General features: G+C 41.0%; 1 protein-coding gene across 1 annotated transcript in view; it reads left to right on the forward strand.

Moving 5' to 3' along the window:
- The window catches only part of myo3a (myosin IIIA), a gene marked incomplete at both ends in the record, with an annotated part of 57,623 nt that overhangs the window by 24,939 nt on the left and 12,545 nt on the right, over window positions 1-20,139 (forward strand). Inside the window, 23 exons of the mRNA XM_083936507.1 lie at window positions 687-752; window positions 857-1,012; window positions 2,569-2,665; window positions 3,597-3,713; window positions 4,029-4,133; window positions 4,469-4,552; window positions 5,256-5,458; window positions 6,585-6,683; window positions 6,802-6,916; window positions 8,489-8,615; window positions 9,016-9,226; window positions 9,744-9,891; window positions 12,166-12,319; window positions 12,484-12,572; window positions 12,666-12,795; window positions 14,246-14,328; window positions 16,286-16,366; window positions 16,550-16,755; window positions 16,872-16,983; window positions 18,169-18,331; window positions 18,439-18,525; window positions 18,619-18,742; window positions 18,831-20,121. Coding sequence (XP_083792633.1) covers window positions 687-752; window positions 857-1,012; window positions 2,569-2,665; window positions 3,597-3,713; window positions 4,029-4,133; window positions 4,469-4,552; window positions 5,256-5,458; window positions 6,585-6,683; window positions 6,802-6,916; window positions 8,489-8,615; window positions 9,016-9,226; window positions 9,744-9,891; window positions 12,166-12,319; window positions 12,484-12,572; window positions 12,666-12,795; window positions 14,246-14,328; window positions 16,286-16,366; window positions 16,550-16,755; window positions 16,872-16,983; window positions 18,169-18,331; window positions 18,439-18,525; window positions 18,619-18,742; window positions 18,831-20,121 — 4,048 coding nt within the window. The remainder of the gene's footprint in view (window positions 1-686; window positions 753-856; window positions 1,013-2,568; window positions 2,666-3,596; window positions 3,714-4,028; window positions 4,134-4,468; window positions 4,553-5,255; window positions 5,459-6,584; window positions 6,684-6,801; window positions 6,917-8,488; window positions 8,616-9,015; window positions 9,227-9,743; window positions 9,892-12,165; window positions 12,320-12,483; window positions 12,573-12,665; window positions 12,796-14,245; window positions 14,329-16,285; window positions 16,367-16,549; window positions 16,756-16,871; window positions 16,984-18,168; window positions 18,332-18,438; window positions 18,526-18,618; window positions 18,743-18,830; window positions 20,122-20,139) is intronic.

The raw sequence follows: 20,139 nt of genomic DNA on the forward strand, positions 1-20,139 counted from the left end.
CATCCTCATATTTGTATCCTGGGAATTAAAAACCCTAAATAGTTGTAATTTCCCCACAAGAACCTGTTTGTCTTGGGGATAAGGAAAACACTTTAATAGTTGCAGCATTAGCAGAGCAGACTCCATATAAATGTCTCATGCATTTGCTGTCTATGTTGGGTATGTGTTGTGTGATAAAAAGGAGATACATGTCCTCTCATTAGACCAATTTATCGCTGTCACAGCCAATGTGAAAAAGCCCCCCCCGGTACATTAGCAGGCAGCATTGACTTCCCCACTACTTGCCAGGAGCCCTCTTGTAAAAAGGTACTTCAAAGCAGAATGAGGAATTAAAGCAAATTAGTCCAGTTGTTTGCTGGCTGTGAGGCTTGACCCCTTAACGACGTGTGTCTGTTTGAATGAGATTTTTACAGGAGAAACCTTAACTTTTTAAGGCCCGGCTGTATGCTTGATAGCCACTGTTATTGATTTTAAGCCATAGAACCAGCTGTATCAATGCCACCCAGCTGCACAGGTGAAAGGACGTTTGTTAGAAACGCCTCTGGATGTCCCGATGACGAATAGTTAAGATTTCACTCCATCCGTTCCTCTTTGTGCCTCTCTGCCTTTTGTTCTCCGGCCTGCCCGCGTAAATCCCATCTCATCTTATCTTTCCATTTATCTTTTTCATTCCCTCCTTTTAACAGAAATCCTCCACCTACTCTCCACCAGCCGGAGCTCTGGTCAGACGACTTTAATGACTTCATCTGCAAGTGAGTGTGGGTGCTAGTGTGTCCGTCAATAATAAATATTTACATTTTCAATATAAAAATCATCGCACTCCTCCTCCTCCACCTTCTCCTCTTCCTTCCCTCAGATGTCTGATTAAGGACTTTGAGCTCCGACCAAATGTGCTAGACCTGCTCCAGCATGTGTTCATCAAACAGATTGTTGGCAGAAAGAAAATACTGCAGAAACAATTGATTGAACTCATTGATCTCAACCAACAAATAGGAGTCTTTGAAAAAACAAGGTACTGTCAGAACTGTATTTGCATGTCGGTTTCCTTTCCCAAATATCACATGTCTACGTGTATTTGTGTTCACATTCCCATCACTCCTGTTTGTTTGGCAGTATGAGCAGAAAACTCACACACTGTGAAGTGTTTGATAGATTTTGTTCTAAATACCCAGAAAAAACTCAGAGTCTGCAGGCTGTCCTGTGGGTTTTATGTGCTAGGCTGCACCTTAGCTCTTCTAGACAGTATAATCCCAATCACCCTCCTTGCTGGATGTTTAACAAGGCTGTCACTCTCACATAAACAATAGTTAAATCCTGCCTCACTCGAGGAGCAAGCAACACAGTGTGTGTCACATGAGTCGAAATGTTGGCCCCAGAAAGTGTGTATTGCCCGCACGGTCATGAAATGTTAATCCTATTTCTGTCATTTAAGCCATCATGGAAAGACAGACAGAAGCACAGACAGTAATGACAGGTAAAACATGCCCTTTGACCTTTATGCTGCTGTAGGACTAGATGATTATTGGCTTTCTTTTTCTTTGGTTCAGTCAGAGCTTGTTGTAGTTGTGATCGTAGATGTATTTGCAGTCAACCACATGGGCTGATTTTAGATTGGTTAAATGCTTCCACCCTGCCATCGTAAATGTTGTCTTGTTTTATGAGTCATGTTTCCTTTTTGTAGTGTCCTGTCATTTGATGCTGTTGCAGCCTGATGTCTGCAGGGTCGTAAAAATGTTTAAAAGTTGATAAAGTTGAGCAAAAGTGAAGGCCCTTAAAAAGTACTAAAATGTCTTGAATTTTCATATTGTGAGGTATTACATTTGAGTTTATTTGTCCAAAAAAGCTGTACGCTTTGCATTCATTTAATCATGGTGTGGGTACATAGTGGGATTCCTTGTAGTTTATTAATATGAATTGTGATTTGACACAAACTGAAAAACCGTTAGCACGCTCACTGACCAGCCGACTAACTGCTGCTTTATAACGTTATCAAGCATAAGCTCCCTTTACGGCCAGGTCTTACGCTAACAAGCGAATGGGCAAGTGCAAGTTTTGGGACAAATGGCTGAGGCCGTCCCTGGAAAGAACCACAAGGCTCAACATTACTTCCCTGTGTGACAGAAGATAATTGATCTGATCTGTTAGTGTATTGCCTGAAGAGGCAGGTTAAATATTTATTTATTTAAGATGTGATTTAAGTTTTTTTCAGTGAGCTTCTGGACTCCTACAGGGCACCTGCTGAAACCACCATCTAGTCTCAGGAGTCTGGCAGGAGAAAGGGGAACTGCATACTGATGGGCGCCACGGCTCTGCATAAATGCTTTAGAGTATTATATTTACATTTAGACTTTTTCTGGTCCAAGATATGATTATATTTACATTGTTTAGGGTTTTGTTTTACGTGAAGAGATGAACCATTTTGCCTCAGCAAATACCATGAGCAGCACCCTGCACTGCTACAGTCCGTGCTCATAATGCAGTGAATTTGAATTTAGACGGCAGATGTTGTCATGTACATATCACATACAATGCTCAGTGACAGTTGTTTGTGGGTTCTGTGAGTTCTAGGCATGAACGCATCCACACTAAACGAGGAGGCCACATGAAGACACAAACTGACCCAGAAGAGGTGGACGACCTCGCCACCCTCGAAGTTCTGGATGAGGTGAGAAGGTCGACACTCATAATTGGTATAACTTTATAGTATATAAATAACAAAACAATAATACTTGGCTATAGTGATGAGGGGATTGTGTAAACACAATAAAGCCAAAACAGTGTAAACTGATTACACAATATGCTTTAGTGGAGAACAAGGTACATTTTTTGATCTTCTGGAGGTTGCAATGATATTACACAAGTTTCTAAAGCTGAAGGTTAAAGTTAATTTTTGACCTTGGATAGAGAATGAACTTTCTGACTCAATTGTTTAGCCAACAACAGCTCAGAAAAAGGAAGAACTGAAATGAGTAATCTCCATCTGCTGAGAAAGCTAGTGTGATCCAATCAGGAGCTCAATTGAAAGCTTGCCAAGAACAAACTTTCATGCATTTTTACAAAGATATTTTGTGAAATAAAGTAGTGACGATTGCATCCAAGGTATGCTTATTGTACTAAAAGATATATATCCAAGGTCAGGCACGTTGTGATTTGTTTGTTAACTAGATTATTCAGCATATTTTCTCCATGATTACCTGTGCTGCGTGAGTGACAAATGCACGACAGCATCTTTTGCACAAACAACATTTACGGTAATTCATCAAATCTGAGCGCTGCATTGGCGTATTGAATGATACAATCAGTCTCAGTTGCCAGCGGATATTTCCAGCCATCCCTCAAGATGAGGAACTCTGCTGCTCTGAGGAAGGCAGTGCCGCCCTGGCTGTTGTTGATGTACCTGCCGTGGCAGTGTGAAGACAGAAGAATTAATCACCTGTGTGACATGAAGATAATACATTAACGTACTGTAACAGCCGTCAAAGGTGTTGAGTCTGGGACACACGCTAAAGTACTGCTTGTTATCTCTCATGAAATGGTTATGACAAAGTCGATTTGTTTAGGAAACATTTTAAACCTTGTGTGAATGTTTTTTTCAGAATACGGTCACAGAGCAGCTTCAGAGTCGCTATGGACGAGATCAAATCTACACGTACGTGGGAGACATCCTCATCGCAGTCAATCCTTTCCATAAGATGGAAATATACACTCCTCAGGTCTGTGCATATACTGTAGGCCTTTTTTCTGGTCAATAATTCACTGAATGTAGCCTAGCATGTCTCATTAGTGCCTCAAGAGTTCTTCAGTCCGCTGCGTCCCATTTAGCCTCACCTGCACACACACTACCCCTGTTTCTCTGCCTTGCCTCACTGACTCTACTTTCCTCTCAGTCGTCCCTGTTTTTATTTGCCTCAAGTTTGTAGCTATTTCCTTGCAAATAGTTATAGGTTATCTTCTTCCACCTTATATCTACATAACAGTATACATTACAGTTATTTGCATGTTTTAAATCCAGTTTTTTCTCTCCATAGTACACCAAGATGTACATAGGAACTAAGCGTACAGCTAACCCACCACACATCTTTGCTGTGGCTGATATCGCCTACCAGTCCATGGTGTCATACAACACAGACCAGGTAATGTAGAAGCACTGAATAACTATTGAATACTATCAGTGTGCTGAAAGTTGCTTCAAACTCAACTTGCTTTGATGAATCCAGTGTGGTCTCTTAACCAGCTTTCTGCACAAGAGGGGGGTCAAATGTACTTGTGTCATTTTTAGCATTTTAGCATTTATTTTGATTGGCAATAGCGATAAAGTAGTAGTAGTCGTATTAGTTTGAGGTGGTGTAGGTCAGTTAATATTTGTAGCATCATTAGGGTTATTTTTTATTATTACAACTTTTTTTTTGAATGTCAGTCAGAGGGAGAAGATATTTTAACAATCATTATTTTAACATCCTGTGTTCAGTGTGTTGTGATCAGTGGGGAAAGTGGAGCTGGGAAAACAGAGAGTGCTCATCTGTTGGTGCAGCAGCTGACAGTGCTTGGAAAGGTGAGTCACACGAGTCCATGAATACAATACATACATGGACTGCCTGCACAATATGCCAAATACAGACGTTTTTTCCGTGGCTGGACCTTCTATCAAAACAAAGAAGATTGAAACTCATATTACAACTCACAGAGGGAGAGTGACTTCATTATCTGCTCAGGACGCCATTACTCCACTTTATCTTTACATAGACAATATTTGTTTGCTGCTCTATTATTGCTCTGAATGTCGAGTACAGCTCCTTAAATGAATGCAACATTAATGTCCCAATAGCTTGATAATTATCACTAATGTGAAAACAACTTAAAAGGATAATGAAACAGTATTAAATAGTGTCAGGCTGCCAGGGCACCTTTTACCCACAATAGTTTGATAGTTTGTGTATCTGTGCAACAACTGTGTGTCCTAAACTGAGAACCTGCACCCTTCCACCCCACTGTAATATGAGTGTGAGCTAATTACAAAGCACTCTTGAGGCATTTAAACAACCAATGATACTCGTTCATTGAAAAGAAAGATCCATTTCAAGTCACTCTTTTCATAGTGAGGGAATGAAACAAACAGTGACAGCGTCACATTTGATTAAAATAACATGAATAGAAAATCACATGGCAGAACTGATGCAACATGTCTTGACAAAAGCATTATTACTTCCACCACATTGATTTACCGGTTAACTTAGCTGGAATAATCTTATATTCAGGCCAATAATCGGACGCTGCAGGAGAAGATCCTGTTGGTCAACAGCCTGGTGGAAGCATTCGGAAACGCCTGCACCGTCATCAACGACAACTCCAGCCGCTTTGGAAAGTACCTGGAGATGAAGTTCACCTGTGGAGGAACCGTGGTCGGAGCGCAGATATCCGAGTACCTGCTGGAGAAATCCAGAGTCATCCACCAGGCAGTGTAAACACCACTTCCTTCTTTTTGTATCTACGCTGACATATACCGTCATTTCACAATAACATTATTAACATTAACAGAAGGTTGTTTTTCTGCCTGCTGGTCACGGATCAGAGCGTAATAGACTCTCTCTTCCTTTCACTTCTACTTTTTCATCTTAAACCGCTGGCATTTGCCTTCAACCTGCACTTCAGTCAATCCATCTTTCCTTCTTATCATGTGTCTGGGGACGGGACCGGGTCAAGTGGAGGGCCTAGCTTATTTCCTGTTTGATCAAAGATTGGGGTCTTGCAAGCCTTCTTAGTGGAAGCTTCAAAGGCAGACAGAAGCATTTCATTAGAAAACAGACGCATGGTTCAGAGGGTTTGATTTGGCTGCAAGCATTGTGTGGAGCTACGCTTTTCTCTAGCCTGTTATTGGATACGGAGTCAGGGGAAAATAGAAAACAAGATGAGTTGATGTCGGCAGACAAAAAAGCTACTGGAGACATTATACAACTTTTTTGTTTTAACTGGCTGACCATAGTGTCCTTAAACTGACAAAATGTAGTAAAGGGTCATTAGACCAAAAGTATAAATATATCCGTAAATGATATCATTCAAAATGTGTAAAAAGAAATAAAAATGAAAACTTAATTTAGCCACTTAGTTTAGGCTAACTTTCATCAAAACCCTTCATTTACTGTGCCGAATTCTGCTAAAGAATCATCGTATAAACTCTTTAAAAGCATGTTATCCTGTAAGCTAACTAACATTGTGAACTAGCCAGTGTAAGTATTTAAACAAGAATGTTATTTATTGATGTATTTAGTTATTATCTGACATGCCTCATAACTGTTTACTACATAAAATCAGTGGAATTCCCCTTTAAAAACACATTTTTAACGTTTAATTTTAATTATCAACAAATCTGCTTATTATTTAAAACCTAAAAATAATGCCATTTTTGAATGAAAAATCACTACCAAAACAATGAATTGATAAGTGTGTATGCTTTTTAGCTTTTATTATGTTTTGTTCTTCCTTATGCATTGTATTATGCTTCTAAAATAGGAATAACATGGCTTACATGACTTCTTACACTTTTAAGACCTGAATTTCCGAGCTATGCCTTCTGTGTGTTTCTGCAGAGGGGAGAGGAACTTCCACATCTTCTACTACATTTACGCTGGCCTGGCTGACAGGAAGAAACTAGCCCACTACAAGCTCTCTGACAGCAAAACACCTAAGTAGGTTTGACATTCCCCAGCCCTCCTTTTAAAAGCAGTTATTTCCTTCTCACGCCGAAAACATCCGACGTCTCTGAGACCCCGATATTCATCTTTGTGTTTCCTCTTTTATCTGCAGGTATCTGTGTAATGAGCACATTAAATTAGGGCCTGACATAGTGAGCAACACCTTCTACAAGGAGCAGTTTGATGCAGTGGAGCAGTGTTTCAAAGTCATTGGATTCACCCTGGAGGTAAAAAGTACTGCATTAATTACTGGGCAAAAAGCTGAAAGCCGTCTTTCCACAAGGTTAAACAGCATAACCTTGACGCTAACATTAAAACAGACATGCTCTCTCACGCTGTAATATATATGTGATGTATGAAAGTAGTGCATTGGTAGTTTTTAAGGTCCACTGTATGGCATGTGATGGATCATGAAGCTGCAGGCACATGTAGGCCGTCAGCTGTTGGCATTGTGGAAGCTAATGAGGCCCAAAGAACTGATTGCCTCTGGGATCTGCACGTCAATAGCACTTATCCTATAATCACTTGGCAGTACTGGAGGAACAACCTTCTCTCCTACAGCACGTCTTGCATGAAATCAGAGTGTGCGTAAAGATGATCTTTGAGGCGAGGTTATCTATTCTGAAACATCATTTTGAGACATTAGCTGAGCATTAGGAGAGCTCTTCCTGCATGTATCAGGACACAGATGCTCTATTTTATTCTTTCAACTCTTACTTTTGTTGACGTCTTTGGCACTCAGCAATCACGTCAACATCCCCCACCTATTTTTTTCTAAATGTATGTAAAAATGTGAGGTTAGCTTGTTGAGGCTAACACAGCTCATGCTAGCTAACCATCTCGTCTGTTTATTCCAAACTAACAAATAACATTGTGACTAGGATTCAAACATTGCATTTTATGTGTAAAAGGTAAATCTGATTGGCTACTTTAAATATAATGGACTACATGTTACAGTGCTTGGACTGGAATAAAAAAAATCCGACCTTTAAACTGCGCCGACATGCAACAATTAGGAGCACAAATTGTGTACAAAAGTTTTAAATTTGAGGGTGACTTATTTGAGATACTTATAAGGATTAATATGCAGGAGTTATCAAAACATACACCACTGATACCTGCTCATTTACGGACAGATGTTGTGCGAGATGCTTGCAAAGAAATAAAGCTAGGGGCTTTGCCCGACACTTGCTGTAACTTCAGCTTGACGTTGATTAGAAAGTGGTGGAGTATAATTTACTGTTCTTTAACATGCTGGTTCTTTAAAAATGGCCATCAGTCATCAGTTTATAATAGAGTAAAGTAAAAAAGAAGACATTACAGTATCTTCTCAAAGATCCTCCCTTGTTCTTTGTTCTCTTTGATGAGATGACGGGTTAATTGCAGCTTCATTTTTTGGATCTGATTTTGTTTTTCAAGATCAAATGTCTTTTGTCGACGCTCTTTTCTTTGCGTGTTTGGCCATCGTAACCATTGACCTGCGATGCTAGCAGAGACTGGAATTTTTCCGCTTCACAGACGAGTATGTCTCTGGCGGGCCAACCACTGCTGGGTGATGGAAATCGCGTCACTAACTGTGGATGCTTGTGATTTTCTTTTCCCAGAGTGTCGGCACAGACAGTTCATGATTCATAATACTGATAATAATCACAACCAGTGGGCCATGGGTTCAGTCACCATTGTGTACCTGATTTGGCGATAGATTTAAATGAAAATCTTGGTTGTAAGATGTGAACTAATATTTGATATAAAGGTCATGGAGGTTTTCTACACTAAATCCTTGTAAATACCTTCTGCAGGAGCTGGGCAGTGTTTACAGCACTCTGGCTGCCATCCTCAACTCCGGTGATATCGAGTTTTCTCCGGTTGCCTCGGAGCACCAAACAGACAAGAGCAACATCTCCAACATTTCTGTCCTTGAGAACGGTGAGAGGAGAGAGAGGCAGGCTGTATGTATGATTATGTAAACCAAACTTGAGTCTGAATTTTCTTTGCTACACTCACTCCCTCCTCCTCACCCTCACCCTCGCTCTCCTGCTCCGCTCCATTAAACTGTTGTTCTCATTTTCCATCAGTGCAGGCATCATTGCCAAACATACATATGCAATGGTTAGATTTTACAGGACATTGTTTCCCTCTGGTAATATATTAGACATCTGTACTGACTGGTAATTTACAAAGCCGTCTAGATGAGCTTCATTAATTTGATGTGATCAAGAGAACAAGAGAGTTCTTCGTCACTTGTACAAGGTTGGACATTTGTAAACCCTGCATGTATTGCTTGCACTCTTTAGAAACTTTCATCCCTTATGTAATGTTCCCTTAGCGGCATCGCTGCTGTGCATCCGCTCAGACGAACTGCAGGAAGCCCTGACCTCCCACTGCGTCGTGGCCCGGGGAGAGACCATCGTCAGGCCCAACACGGTGGAAAAGGCGGCGGAGGTGAGAGACGCCATGGGCAAGGCTCTCTACGGCCGCCTCTTCAGCTGGATTGTAAACCGCATCAACGCGCTGCTGCGACCCGACAGCCACCTAGGGTGAGATCAGGAGCAGTACATGTGATCTGTGTGTTTGACTGTCACAACTGCAGAATGAGGTCAGCTCAGAAAGTTCGAGATGCACAATACATTTGATCACTGCCAGCTTTTGAAAGCATAAAAAAAGAAATGTTTTTTTAGCCAGGCTAGCGACTCTAGGGATGGCAATGTCAGTTGTTCCACCTCTGACTTATCTTAATAGCCATTAGATTGCCATGACATTTCGTACAGATATTCATGATCCCCAGAGGATTCATCCTAATGACTTTTATGATCCTCTGACATTTCCTTCAGCAACACCAGTAGGTTGAAAACTGTGGTGTCTTGGCAACAGTTCCTCTCAGGATGAACTGTAATTTGTCCAGTATTTAGTTTTTTACGCCAAATAGCTGCCAATCTAAATATATCCCGATTTGTCACAGCTGTACTGTTTCTTCATCTCTTATAAAGAGGCAGTGCACTCGTAAAGAAGCAGGTGCATTTGAATGAAGTGACGTTTCATTCTTCTCATCTTTAGAGAGGATGAGAAGGGCTTAAACATCGGCATCCTGGACATCTTCGGTTTTGAGAACTTCAAGAAGAACTCTTTCGAGCAGCTGTGCATCAACATCGCCAACGAGCAGATCCAGTTTTACTTCAACCAGCACATATTTGCCTGGGAACAGGTACAGACCCTAAACTATCACTGAGATCAACTCTCTGAGTGCTCTAGTCTCTCATGGAAAGCACTTTGTACGCATTTTTCAACTTGGTACTACCTCATTTCCATCTAAATCGTGATAACATGTCATCATTTGTCACTCTGCGCTTTAAGAGAGAGATGGCAAGGGTAAAATATGCTGCTGTCTTTATTTACGGGACAATGAGGTTCACGATTCTCCCTTTTATGCAGTCTCGTGGGTATGTTTTGCCTCGGGGAGGGGGGGGGGCAGCGAATGGTTTGCTAATGTTAAATGATTTGGTCTCACCCATTGAGAGGAGCAATAAATCATCCACAACGAGGGTCAATTAGGAGTTGAAGACAGTTAGTGTTTGACCTAATCTCACTCTTGGGTATTGTTGGCACCAGGCCCAGAAATACATTTGTCCTATACTGCCACCATATATACTGAGTATAGGGGGAATGGACTGCATTAATAAGCATTTCCTAGCTTGTCACATCTACAGTAAGATAAAGCAGATTACATAATATACGTTAGCTGCTGCTAGTGCTAGAATGAGCCTATTGATTTGATGTTGTTTGTTTCCATTTTTTTCGTTTCCTTCTTTGGACGTCTCCAGTATTGTTGCTGAGTCATGCTCCCAGACTCAGTCAACCTGATGTGATCAGGTTAGAGGAATGTAAAGTGGAGGCTGTAGCTCAGTTTGCCCTCCAGACCTGATTTATCTGATGGGGTCGGGAAGGGGAGTGTGTCACCAAGCACAATACGACGAGAGGCGACTCATTCTCATTTTGGCTTGTTATTGTCTGGATGATAGCCAGTTTATGATGCCAGATGTTTCTAGTGTCAGGCTTACTCTACACTTTAAGTCTGGACATTAGGAGGAAACACTACAGGTGAAGTAGAATACAATTTCAAACTAATAGAAATCCCGATGAAATTCCCCAGTCAATTACTTATATTAAGACAATTATTTTTTGTATTACAGGTTTTCTGAAATGTTTTATTTAAATATGGAAATAAAGCATTTATCTTGTGAAATATGTGATGAGAAATGTGGAATCATTTTTTTGTTTTGTTAACTTATTAGACTCAAATGTTTTTGCAGATATCTATTTTTATCACTCCATTCACTCAATATTCACCATGATTTTAAGAATAAAATATTGTATGAATCAGGCTATGAAGTAGTATATTAACAACCCCCTCTGTAGGCCTTCAGAATAAAGATAGGAATTCAACATTTTGGTGAATGTAAGTGCTACTGAAGTGGAGATTTCTGCCTCAGAGTGGGAAAAAACTCATTTTGGATTATAGAAAAACAGAGGAATAGGGTAAAATGTTAACTAATAGATATCACCATGAAACTACTCCAGTCAATTACTGACCTTAAGACAATCATCTTCATTTTCACAAGAAGTTGTAATGTAAAAATGTAAATGAGACATTATTTAATGCTAACTTCTGGTGAACTTAAGCGACAGAGTAAAGTAAAATAAACACCGAAATGTGTTTTTTTGGATGTTTTCTTCCCACTAGTCTGAAGGAAGACATGTTAAGGAAGCAAAAGAGCCTAAAAATCTCAAAAGTGACCAGTGCATGGAAGAAAGGGAGTTTTTTTCTGGGGTGAAGAAAAGTGAAAATGACACAAAAGACATCTGACATAGTGGCACCAAGTCAAAACAAAACTAGAAAAATTCTCAAAGCTCAAACCACTTGCCGAGTTGGTCTGGGACATATTGTCCCACATGTCGTATGCAGTATAAAGGAGCTTTGACCTTCTAGCTGTAGTGACCTAGGTAATTCAATTCAATTAAATTTTATTTATAGTGCCAAATCATAACAAAAGTTATCTCAGGACACTTTACAGAGTAGGTAATGACCACACTCTATGCAGTAACAAAATCAAAATTCAAATAATAGATAACAGGCAAAGTGTAAACAGGGTCAAAGATTCAACTTGTCATCCATTTTCATGTATTAGGTTTATATTCAGGTGTTCATTCTTGTTTCTAACATTTCTCTCGTGTTGGCAACCAGCTGTTCGTTCTGCCATATTTCCCAACACATGTTGGAGCTGGTTGAGCCTGAGAAGATCATTTATTTTTCCTATAATAGATGACAACTACAACAAACAGAGATGGGAATGTTTGCCCCCAAACTTTATACAGTATTTAGACCTCTTGGGAACATGATAGGCAACAATACAATGGAAAATACAGGAGATCACTTTGCAAAATTAAAAGGAATTCAACTATCTGTGCTTTTTCTGTTCAGGATGAGTACCTGAACGAAGAGGTGGACGCTCGGATGATTGAGTACGAGGACAACCGGCCCCTTTTGGACCTGTTCCTGCAGAAGCCCATGGGGATGCTCTCACTTCTGGACGAGGAGAGTCGCTTTCCTCAGGCCACCGACCAGACTCTCGTAGGTCAGTGTCTTTAGCCAAGGATACACATATAATGATAATGATAGATTAGTCAATATGATGTATAATGTACTCATGAGCTCCATAGTTGTCACCCAGTGTGGCCTACAGAGCATATTTTTTGTGTCAGTGGGGAAAATTAACCAATGTATCATTTGACATTTTAGAGAAATTTGAAGATAACCTGAAGACCAAAAGCTTCTGGAGACCGAAGAGGGTTGACCTCGGCTTCGGTATTAACCACTACGCTGGAAAGGTAATTGATTCCAGTAACGTGTGCACAGAAGTGAAGCTACTTTATGTGTGTCGGCCTTCACATAAGTTTCCTCCCTCTCTCCTGAACCCAAAGGTGATTTACAACGCTGCTGGCTTCTTGGCCAAGAACAGGGACATGCTCCCGGCAGACATCGTCCTGCTGCTGAGGTCCTCAGAAAACGAGCTCACTCGCAAACTCGTCACCCATCCCCTCACCAAAACGGGTAAAGAAGAAAGAAATCCCTCCTCAGAAAATATTGAGAGGGGAAGTTTGTTTGCTGCAACTTAAAGTACATACATCCTTAAAGTAAAACAACAGGCTATTGTTCCTTACTTTAGCAAGTCTTTCTTCTGTTGTCTGCCAGACTTTTGTTGCAATAAGCTAGCCCTGGCAGAGGGAGAATCCTTTGCTGGCAGAACACGTTGACAGCTCCGTCAAAATCAAATTACAAAGCCAATAATCACATAATCACCCTCTTAATGTAGTAAAGCTGTCGTATCGAGCGGGGCAGTTTCATTCCTAATCAACAGTAACTCACATAAGAAGTAAACACTACTGGAATCTTCTCCATGTTTACATTTATTTAAGTTTTAAATTATCAACCGTTCTGTTTGTAAATTCCCAGTCGGCAACATTTGTTTGATCATATTCGCTGAAGCCGACACTATGCCCTGATAGAACAACTTAAATCATCCAGTTTTAGAAAAAAAATGCGTTTGTGCCTGTTTTATGTTTTGCAAAACAGCGCTGTATCATCCTGTCCACTCACGTTTGTGCACACGCCACAGATCCCCCCTTCCCCCCAGCACATGTTACAATATCACAGGCACACCCCTCAAGCTAGGCATACGCTAAATGATGTTAGCAGTTGCTATCTATGAGTAAGTTAGCCAGCCTATCTCCATGTAGCATGTACTCCATGTTGTTTATTGATGAGAGATGACACAGACGTGTTCACAGAAATCTGGTGCACGTGCACTGACGAGCACTCGATTGGAGAGAGCCGAGGAGCTCATGGTTGAAGGGGAGGGGCGTGAGAGTTGTAAACATTTGAAATTTGACTGGGTCAACTCGATCTGCCAGACTTGCCGACTTTAATAGTGTTATGACAGGAAGCCCACCTCCTGCTGTAAAAGAAAGAAATATGATATCAAGGTTTGAAAAGAATAGATTTAAGTCATTATGAAGATAAATGGTGACTTAGTGTCTCAAAATAAGGAATTAGTCACTTTTTTAAGGTACTAAGTCATTATTTTTTCACATTTGTTTCCGGTTGTAATGACTTTTAGAGAAAGAAAAATATTGCAGAATAAATCCTTGGAACGTTTCCCAGTGTAATTACTTGCATGGTCTTTTTTTGAATAAAAATAAATGAATAAATAATGACTCAGTACCTTTTAAATAATGACTCATTATTTTGTGTTAAGTTTGTTTTTTTCAGTCATTATTTTGAGAAAGTTTCCCAAAATAATGACTTACTCTTTTTTCATCACATTGGCGAAAAAGGGGCTGTGACACCTACTGTATATAGAGGGTATTTTTCTGCTAAAAATAACCCCATTAATTTTTCCCAGCTGCTAAAAATGAAATGAAAAATTTGTGACTAACTCTCCCCTGGTAAGTAAAGGGTAGTTTGTGTCCCGGCTCCCATCCTCTCTCTGTTTATTTCACAGGCAACCTTGCCCACACCAAGGGTAAAGGCATAAACACAATGCGCAGCCCGCGGACCCCGACGCGCACCATCACCTTTGCCAAGGTACTTCCAACAATGTCTAAATTGTAATTTTGTTCATTAAGAACTTTCCCTGAAAAGTTTCCCTTCTTACTCTCACTACAAGAGCCAAAAAACGCTCATAAATTACATTTCAACCTCTTTTCTCTCTGCTGTGTTTTTCACTTCTACTCTCTTTTTTTTACCTGACTGTAATTATAGCTGCTTCTTCTTCTTCTATTCTAACCTTTTTTGTCTCCTTTTTTGTCTTTCTCTGCATTTCTATGGTGAAAGATGGGAGTGCTCACTTTATACAGTTCTTTTTCTTTCACTGAGGTAATCAACATATTTCCACTTAGTTGTGTTTGAGTGTAAGTGATATTTTCACCTGTGCAGTCGCCCCTTAATCTCTCTACAGTGTACAAATAGATCCACATATAGTGGTTTTCTCTTTCTGTTATTGTTCCTGTTATTGTGCTCATGTATGTGTGCAACCTGTAGAAAAAACATCAACACGTCCCCATCTTCATTGAGTCCCTTGATTGTAGAAGTATGCTGTGTTAAAACCTGTTGCTGCAGCAGATTGTCTGTTTATAGCGTCATGCCTCATGCTGATGACTCATTTGAGTAAAATTACATATAACAGTTGCATAGTGAATCAAAGTTTTCTTTTTTAAATATTCGGGAAAGTATTAACACTTTAAATTTTGCATTCAAAGCATTGCCAATGGGCGAATAAAAACTTCCTTTAGTGAATTAGTTTAAACTGCGGCACTACACGATTACCTGCCAAATGTGAGGCTGGAGGCAATTTGCTCACCTAAAAGCAATCGACAGGAGCTACATTTTAAATGAACTGTGTTTGATGAGTACTTGAATCTATTTCCATTCATCTGCATGTGTTAGACAAAAAGCTCATCTGAGGTTTCGCTCTTAAGAGGCACAACGACCATTCAAAGTGCCACAAACGATATAAGGCTGATGGTTTGCTATAACCGGGTCTCCCCCTGGGGAAATAGTGCTGAGAATTAGATGTGGAGCTTATTAAAATGTTCCGGAAATATGTGCAGGTTAATACAAGTGTTATTATAACGTTCATATATGTGTTCTGTGTTATCTTCATGAAAGTAAAAATACTGTGCGTTTTTGTAGCTAATTAGAGCAGTTTTAAAGCAAATAGTTTGTTTTTTATTTGTCTGATTTATAGCTTTTTCAAGTAATAGCTTCAGCAGACAGTACTCTTGATTTGGCACTTGTTTATTTTTTTATTTTTTTGTTTATCCATTTTATGCATCTCTTTTGCAGCCTTCTCGGGAATTAAAGCTCGCCCCTGAAAAAAAATGCTTGCTCGGTGTTCCTCTTGATGACACAGAACAAATGCAAACGGTGATTGGTGATTTTTTCAAAGGAAGATAAAAAACCTTTAAAATATGACTTCATTCATTCATTCATTCATTCATTTATCCATCTTCAACCACTTGTCCCTGTCGGGGTCGCAGAGGGCCCGGAGCCGATCCCAGCTGACATCAGGCGTGAGGCGGGGTCCACCCTGGACAGGACGCCAGTCTATCACAGGGCACATAGAGACAGACAGAGACAGACAACCACTCACACTCACATTCACACCTACGGGCAATTTTAGAGTCATCAATGAACCTAATACCTGCATGTCTTTGGACTGTGGGAGGAAGCCGGAGAACCTGGAGAGAACCCACGCAGACATGGGGAGAACATGCAAACTCCACATAGAAGGGCCCCAGCCAGTCAAAATATGACCTACATTACAATTTTTAATGATGTGATTCAAACACAGTCAATGCTTATACAGTACATTAACTTTATGTCAGGGAAATCATTTCGTTCTCTAATGCTCAACTCCCCGCTTGGCTTCTGTATTAAATGTTCCCTTGCATCTTATAAAGTTGTATGTAAAAGGCATTAGTTTGTAGAAACACATACAGTTTGCCATGATTTTTGAGCAGCTTTGTGTTTGCTTGTTCAGCCGGGTGAACCTGGAGACACGCCTTACCACCCGAGAGAAACCACCAACATGAGAACACAGACAGTGGCCTCCTACTTCAGAGTAAGATTGGTTTCTAACTTAATCCCTGTTCTCTTCAAATTTAGGTTCAAAAGTCTGTCTTCTTTTGCAGAGATGTGTTTGGAGACAGACTCTTTGTGTAGTACTTCCGGCATGAGGCCCGTCGTTACACAAACCCTAAATTAAGCTGCCTAACAGGTTTCACTCCTCTTGCACTCTTTGTAGTACTCCCTCATGGACCTGTTGTCCAAGATGGTGGCAGGGCAGCCTCACTTTGTTCGCTGTATCAAACCAAACAACGATCGCCAGGCCAACAAGTTTGACCGGGAGAAGGTTTTGGTCCAGCTGCGTTACACTGGAGTTCTTGAGACCGCCAAGATCAGACGGCAGGGCTACTCTCACCGCATCCTGTTTGCCAACTTCATGAAGAGGTCAGCCTGCTTTGCTTCACAACAAGGGCAGAGTCAGAAGGCAGTAGATGGTGTTGTATCAGTGGTAATCGGTGCATGATGTATGTGTGTCCGGCTGATGACACTGATTGTTACAGGTACTACATGTTGGCTTTCCATGCCCACGAGGAGCCGGCTGTGACTCAAGAAACATGCGCTGCAATACTGGAGAAGGCCAAACTTGAGAACTGGGCAATGGGGAAGACTAAGGTTAGTAACTGAATGTATTGTTGCAGAGAGTACGCACATCTTTTCCATCAAGAAAAGCGTGAAGTCATTTTCTCTTCTCTCAGTGAAGAAATACTCTCCTGTTCTGGTTAAACTGAAGTTATTGCAGCATCTACACTAAACTTTTTATGAGCCGCCATTGTTGTTTTGAACAAGAGGTCGCCTCTTGTGTTGTGTGACGCGATTCTCGCCTGATTAACATAGACCCAAAAACAACAAGCTTTTATTTTGGCATTTCATTAATTTAGTTATGAAATAAACATGACTGGGGCTGTTTTTTTTGTTGCAATATCAATTTGTGCCATAAAAACATAGCGGGGGAAATCACTATGTTCATGGTGCCTTTTGTGTACAGTTCAGGTTGTTCAATAACATGTTGGAAATAATTTCCTTTCAGTTTTTTCTCAAGCAATTAGATGTAATTTTGCAGAATACAGACAACAGCAGAAAGGCAGAAATGGTACATTTAATATCCGTTTATTTCTCACAAGTAATATTGTTATTGTGATTTCAACAATGTAATCGTATAACGCATATTTTCCTCATATCGTGCAGCTCTGTTAGAAATGAGCTTTGCTAATAGAAAGTAATAAAAGTTATTTGCACTGGTGTACCCAAATAATGTGGGTCTCTGGAGGGGAAGTATCTGTTAACCTACAGTATTGTATGCTGTGTAGTCTGGCAGTAATGAGCAGGAGTGTGCCACAAGACCTGGGTTCAAGCCCAAAGTCAACGTTCAAAGGTTCAATTTAAGTGTCACTGAGCAAGACATTGAGGCCGAACTTCACCAAAGTTAAGTGTTTCACTAAAAACCCAGAGAGAGAATCTCACGCTTTTCACTTGCTGCATTCAGTGGCTTCCAAAAAGCACTGGCAAACAATAAAATGTGAGCTTGTTTTGATTCCACAGATTTTTATGACCACATACTGGAATGTAAACCAAGACTGCATGTAATTCAGGAACACTCTACACCTGTTTTCTTGTTGTACATGAACAGATGTTTGCATGAGAAAGGATATTATGAGTTGTGCTGCACTCTTATGCAAACAATTAAGATTCAGACTTTAAGTTGCTCAGGGAAGATAAATGCAATTTGTTCTTCCAATGCATTTTTAGTAATAAGTCAAATAGACTTGATACAAGTCTTTTATGTGTCCCTACTCTCAGGTGTTCCTCAAGTACTACCACGTCGAACACCTGAACCTGATGGTGCAGCAGGCCACACAGCGGATCATTCTGCTCCAGGCTTACGTCCGAGGCTGGCTGGGAGCCAAGCGATACCGGCGAATATTAAAAGAGCGAGAACAAAGTGCTCTGGTGCTGCAGTCAGGTTAATAAACTGTACACTGTTACCTGCTAGAACACAAAACAACTCAGCAAGTAGTTCCCATTTTTCCACGCCAACTCATGCTTTGATTTGTGATTCACACTTTCCAGCTTACAGAGGTCATAAAGTTCGTAAGAGGGTGGCCGATGACAAAAGCAAAGCAAAGTTCGAGGCCTTCATCGTCCAGCTTCAGGCTGGTAAGAACTATCTAAGATGGAATCACTGATCAAGCTCAATCTAAGATCGGTGTGTGCTGCATTATTTCATGTTTCTCTTGTTGCCTTCTTCAGTTTGCAGGGGCTATCTTGCAAAAAAGAAATACAAGGAGTTGGTAGATGAGAAGAACAAAGCCGCAACCAAGATTCAGGCTCGCTACAGAGGGCACAAGGAAAGGAAAAGCTTCAAAAGAAAACGGTATGAGAGGAAATTTACACAATATGGCAATAGGAAAAAAAGATGCTGAGTTGTTTTTTGACAAAGATGTACCCATTTGGGTTTGTAGGGAAGCCAAAGAGAAAGAGAAAGCAGAGAAGGCCCTTAAAGAAAAAGAGGAAGAGGCTCCTGAACCAGAAAAGATCACAGGTGAAGAAAATCCCTACACTCCCGTCGACGAAGCTAACAACGGGGAAGATGAAACTAAGGCTGCCGTGGTTCTCCAGAGCAACTTCAGGGGCTACAAAGAGAGAAAAAAGTTTAAGGAGAGAAAAAAGACGATGGCTGGGGCTGAATTAGAGTTACCACCAAATTTAGTAGTGGTGGAACAAGAGGCTACCCGCAAAGAAAAGACAGTCGAGAAGATAGCTGATAATCAAGAGGGGAATGACGACGACGAAGAAAGTACATATGAAGCAGAGGAGAATGACGACAGTGACCACACACAGGTGCCAGAAGATGAGGAACACACAGAAGTGGCAGATGAAGCGGTGATAATTGAGGATGTGCCGGCAGAAGATGCTGGAAAAGAAGAGCAAGAGGAGGTCAAGAAGGAGGAGAATGGACAAGATATAGAACCTGTAAACATAGAAGACGAAACCAAAGCTGCCACTGTCCTCCAGAGCAATTTCAGAGGTCACAAAGAAAGGAAGAGGTTGCAGGAGGAAGGCAAGATCCCAGCAAAGAAACAAAAAACAGAAAGTCCGAATGTTGAAGAAGAAGCGCCCACAGTGAGCAGCCCCACAGGTGAGGAAGAGAAAGTCTGCAACGAGCTGACAGAAAATGAAGAAAGATCGACGGAAGCTCAAACTGCAGCGGATGTTTCTTTATGTGACGTCAAGTTAGAAGACCAAGACGAGGCCAGAGCGGCTGTGGTGCTTCAGAGCAACTTCCGCGGCCACAAGGAGCGCAAACGACTCGAGGAGGAAGGAAAGATCCCTAAAAAGAACAAGAAGGAAAAAGAACCAGAACCTCTAAAAGAAGAAGAGCCGGTAATGCAGACAGAAGAATCCCAGTCAACTGTTTCTGCAGAGGGGTTGGACGAGGAAAAAGCAGCCACCGTCCTTCAGAGTAACTTCAGAGGCCATCGGGACCGAAAGAAACTGAAAGCAGAGAGAGAAACACAAAACAAAGCAAAGGAAGACGCTGCTGAAGCTAAAGAGGAGGCGGCCCTGGATTTGACTGACGTAATGATAGATCGTATAGAGGAGACAGATGCTGAAAGAGAGAGGCTGGAGGAAGAGCAGGCTGCAGTGAAGATCCAGAGCAACTTCAGAGGCTACAAGGACAGGAAGAACCTCAAGGCCAACAAGCAAACAGCGCAGACGGAAGCTGCAAAACTGGAGAGCTTCTCCAAGGAGGTAATATCATCAAACAGG

Source organism: Echiichthys vipera (genome assembly GCF_963691815.1).
Source record: "Echiichthys vipera genome assembly, chromosome: 21".
Lineage (NCBI taxonomy): Eukaryota > Metazoa > Chordata > Actinopteri > Perciformes > Trachinidae > Echiichthys > Echiichthys vipera.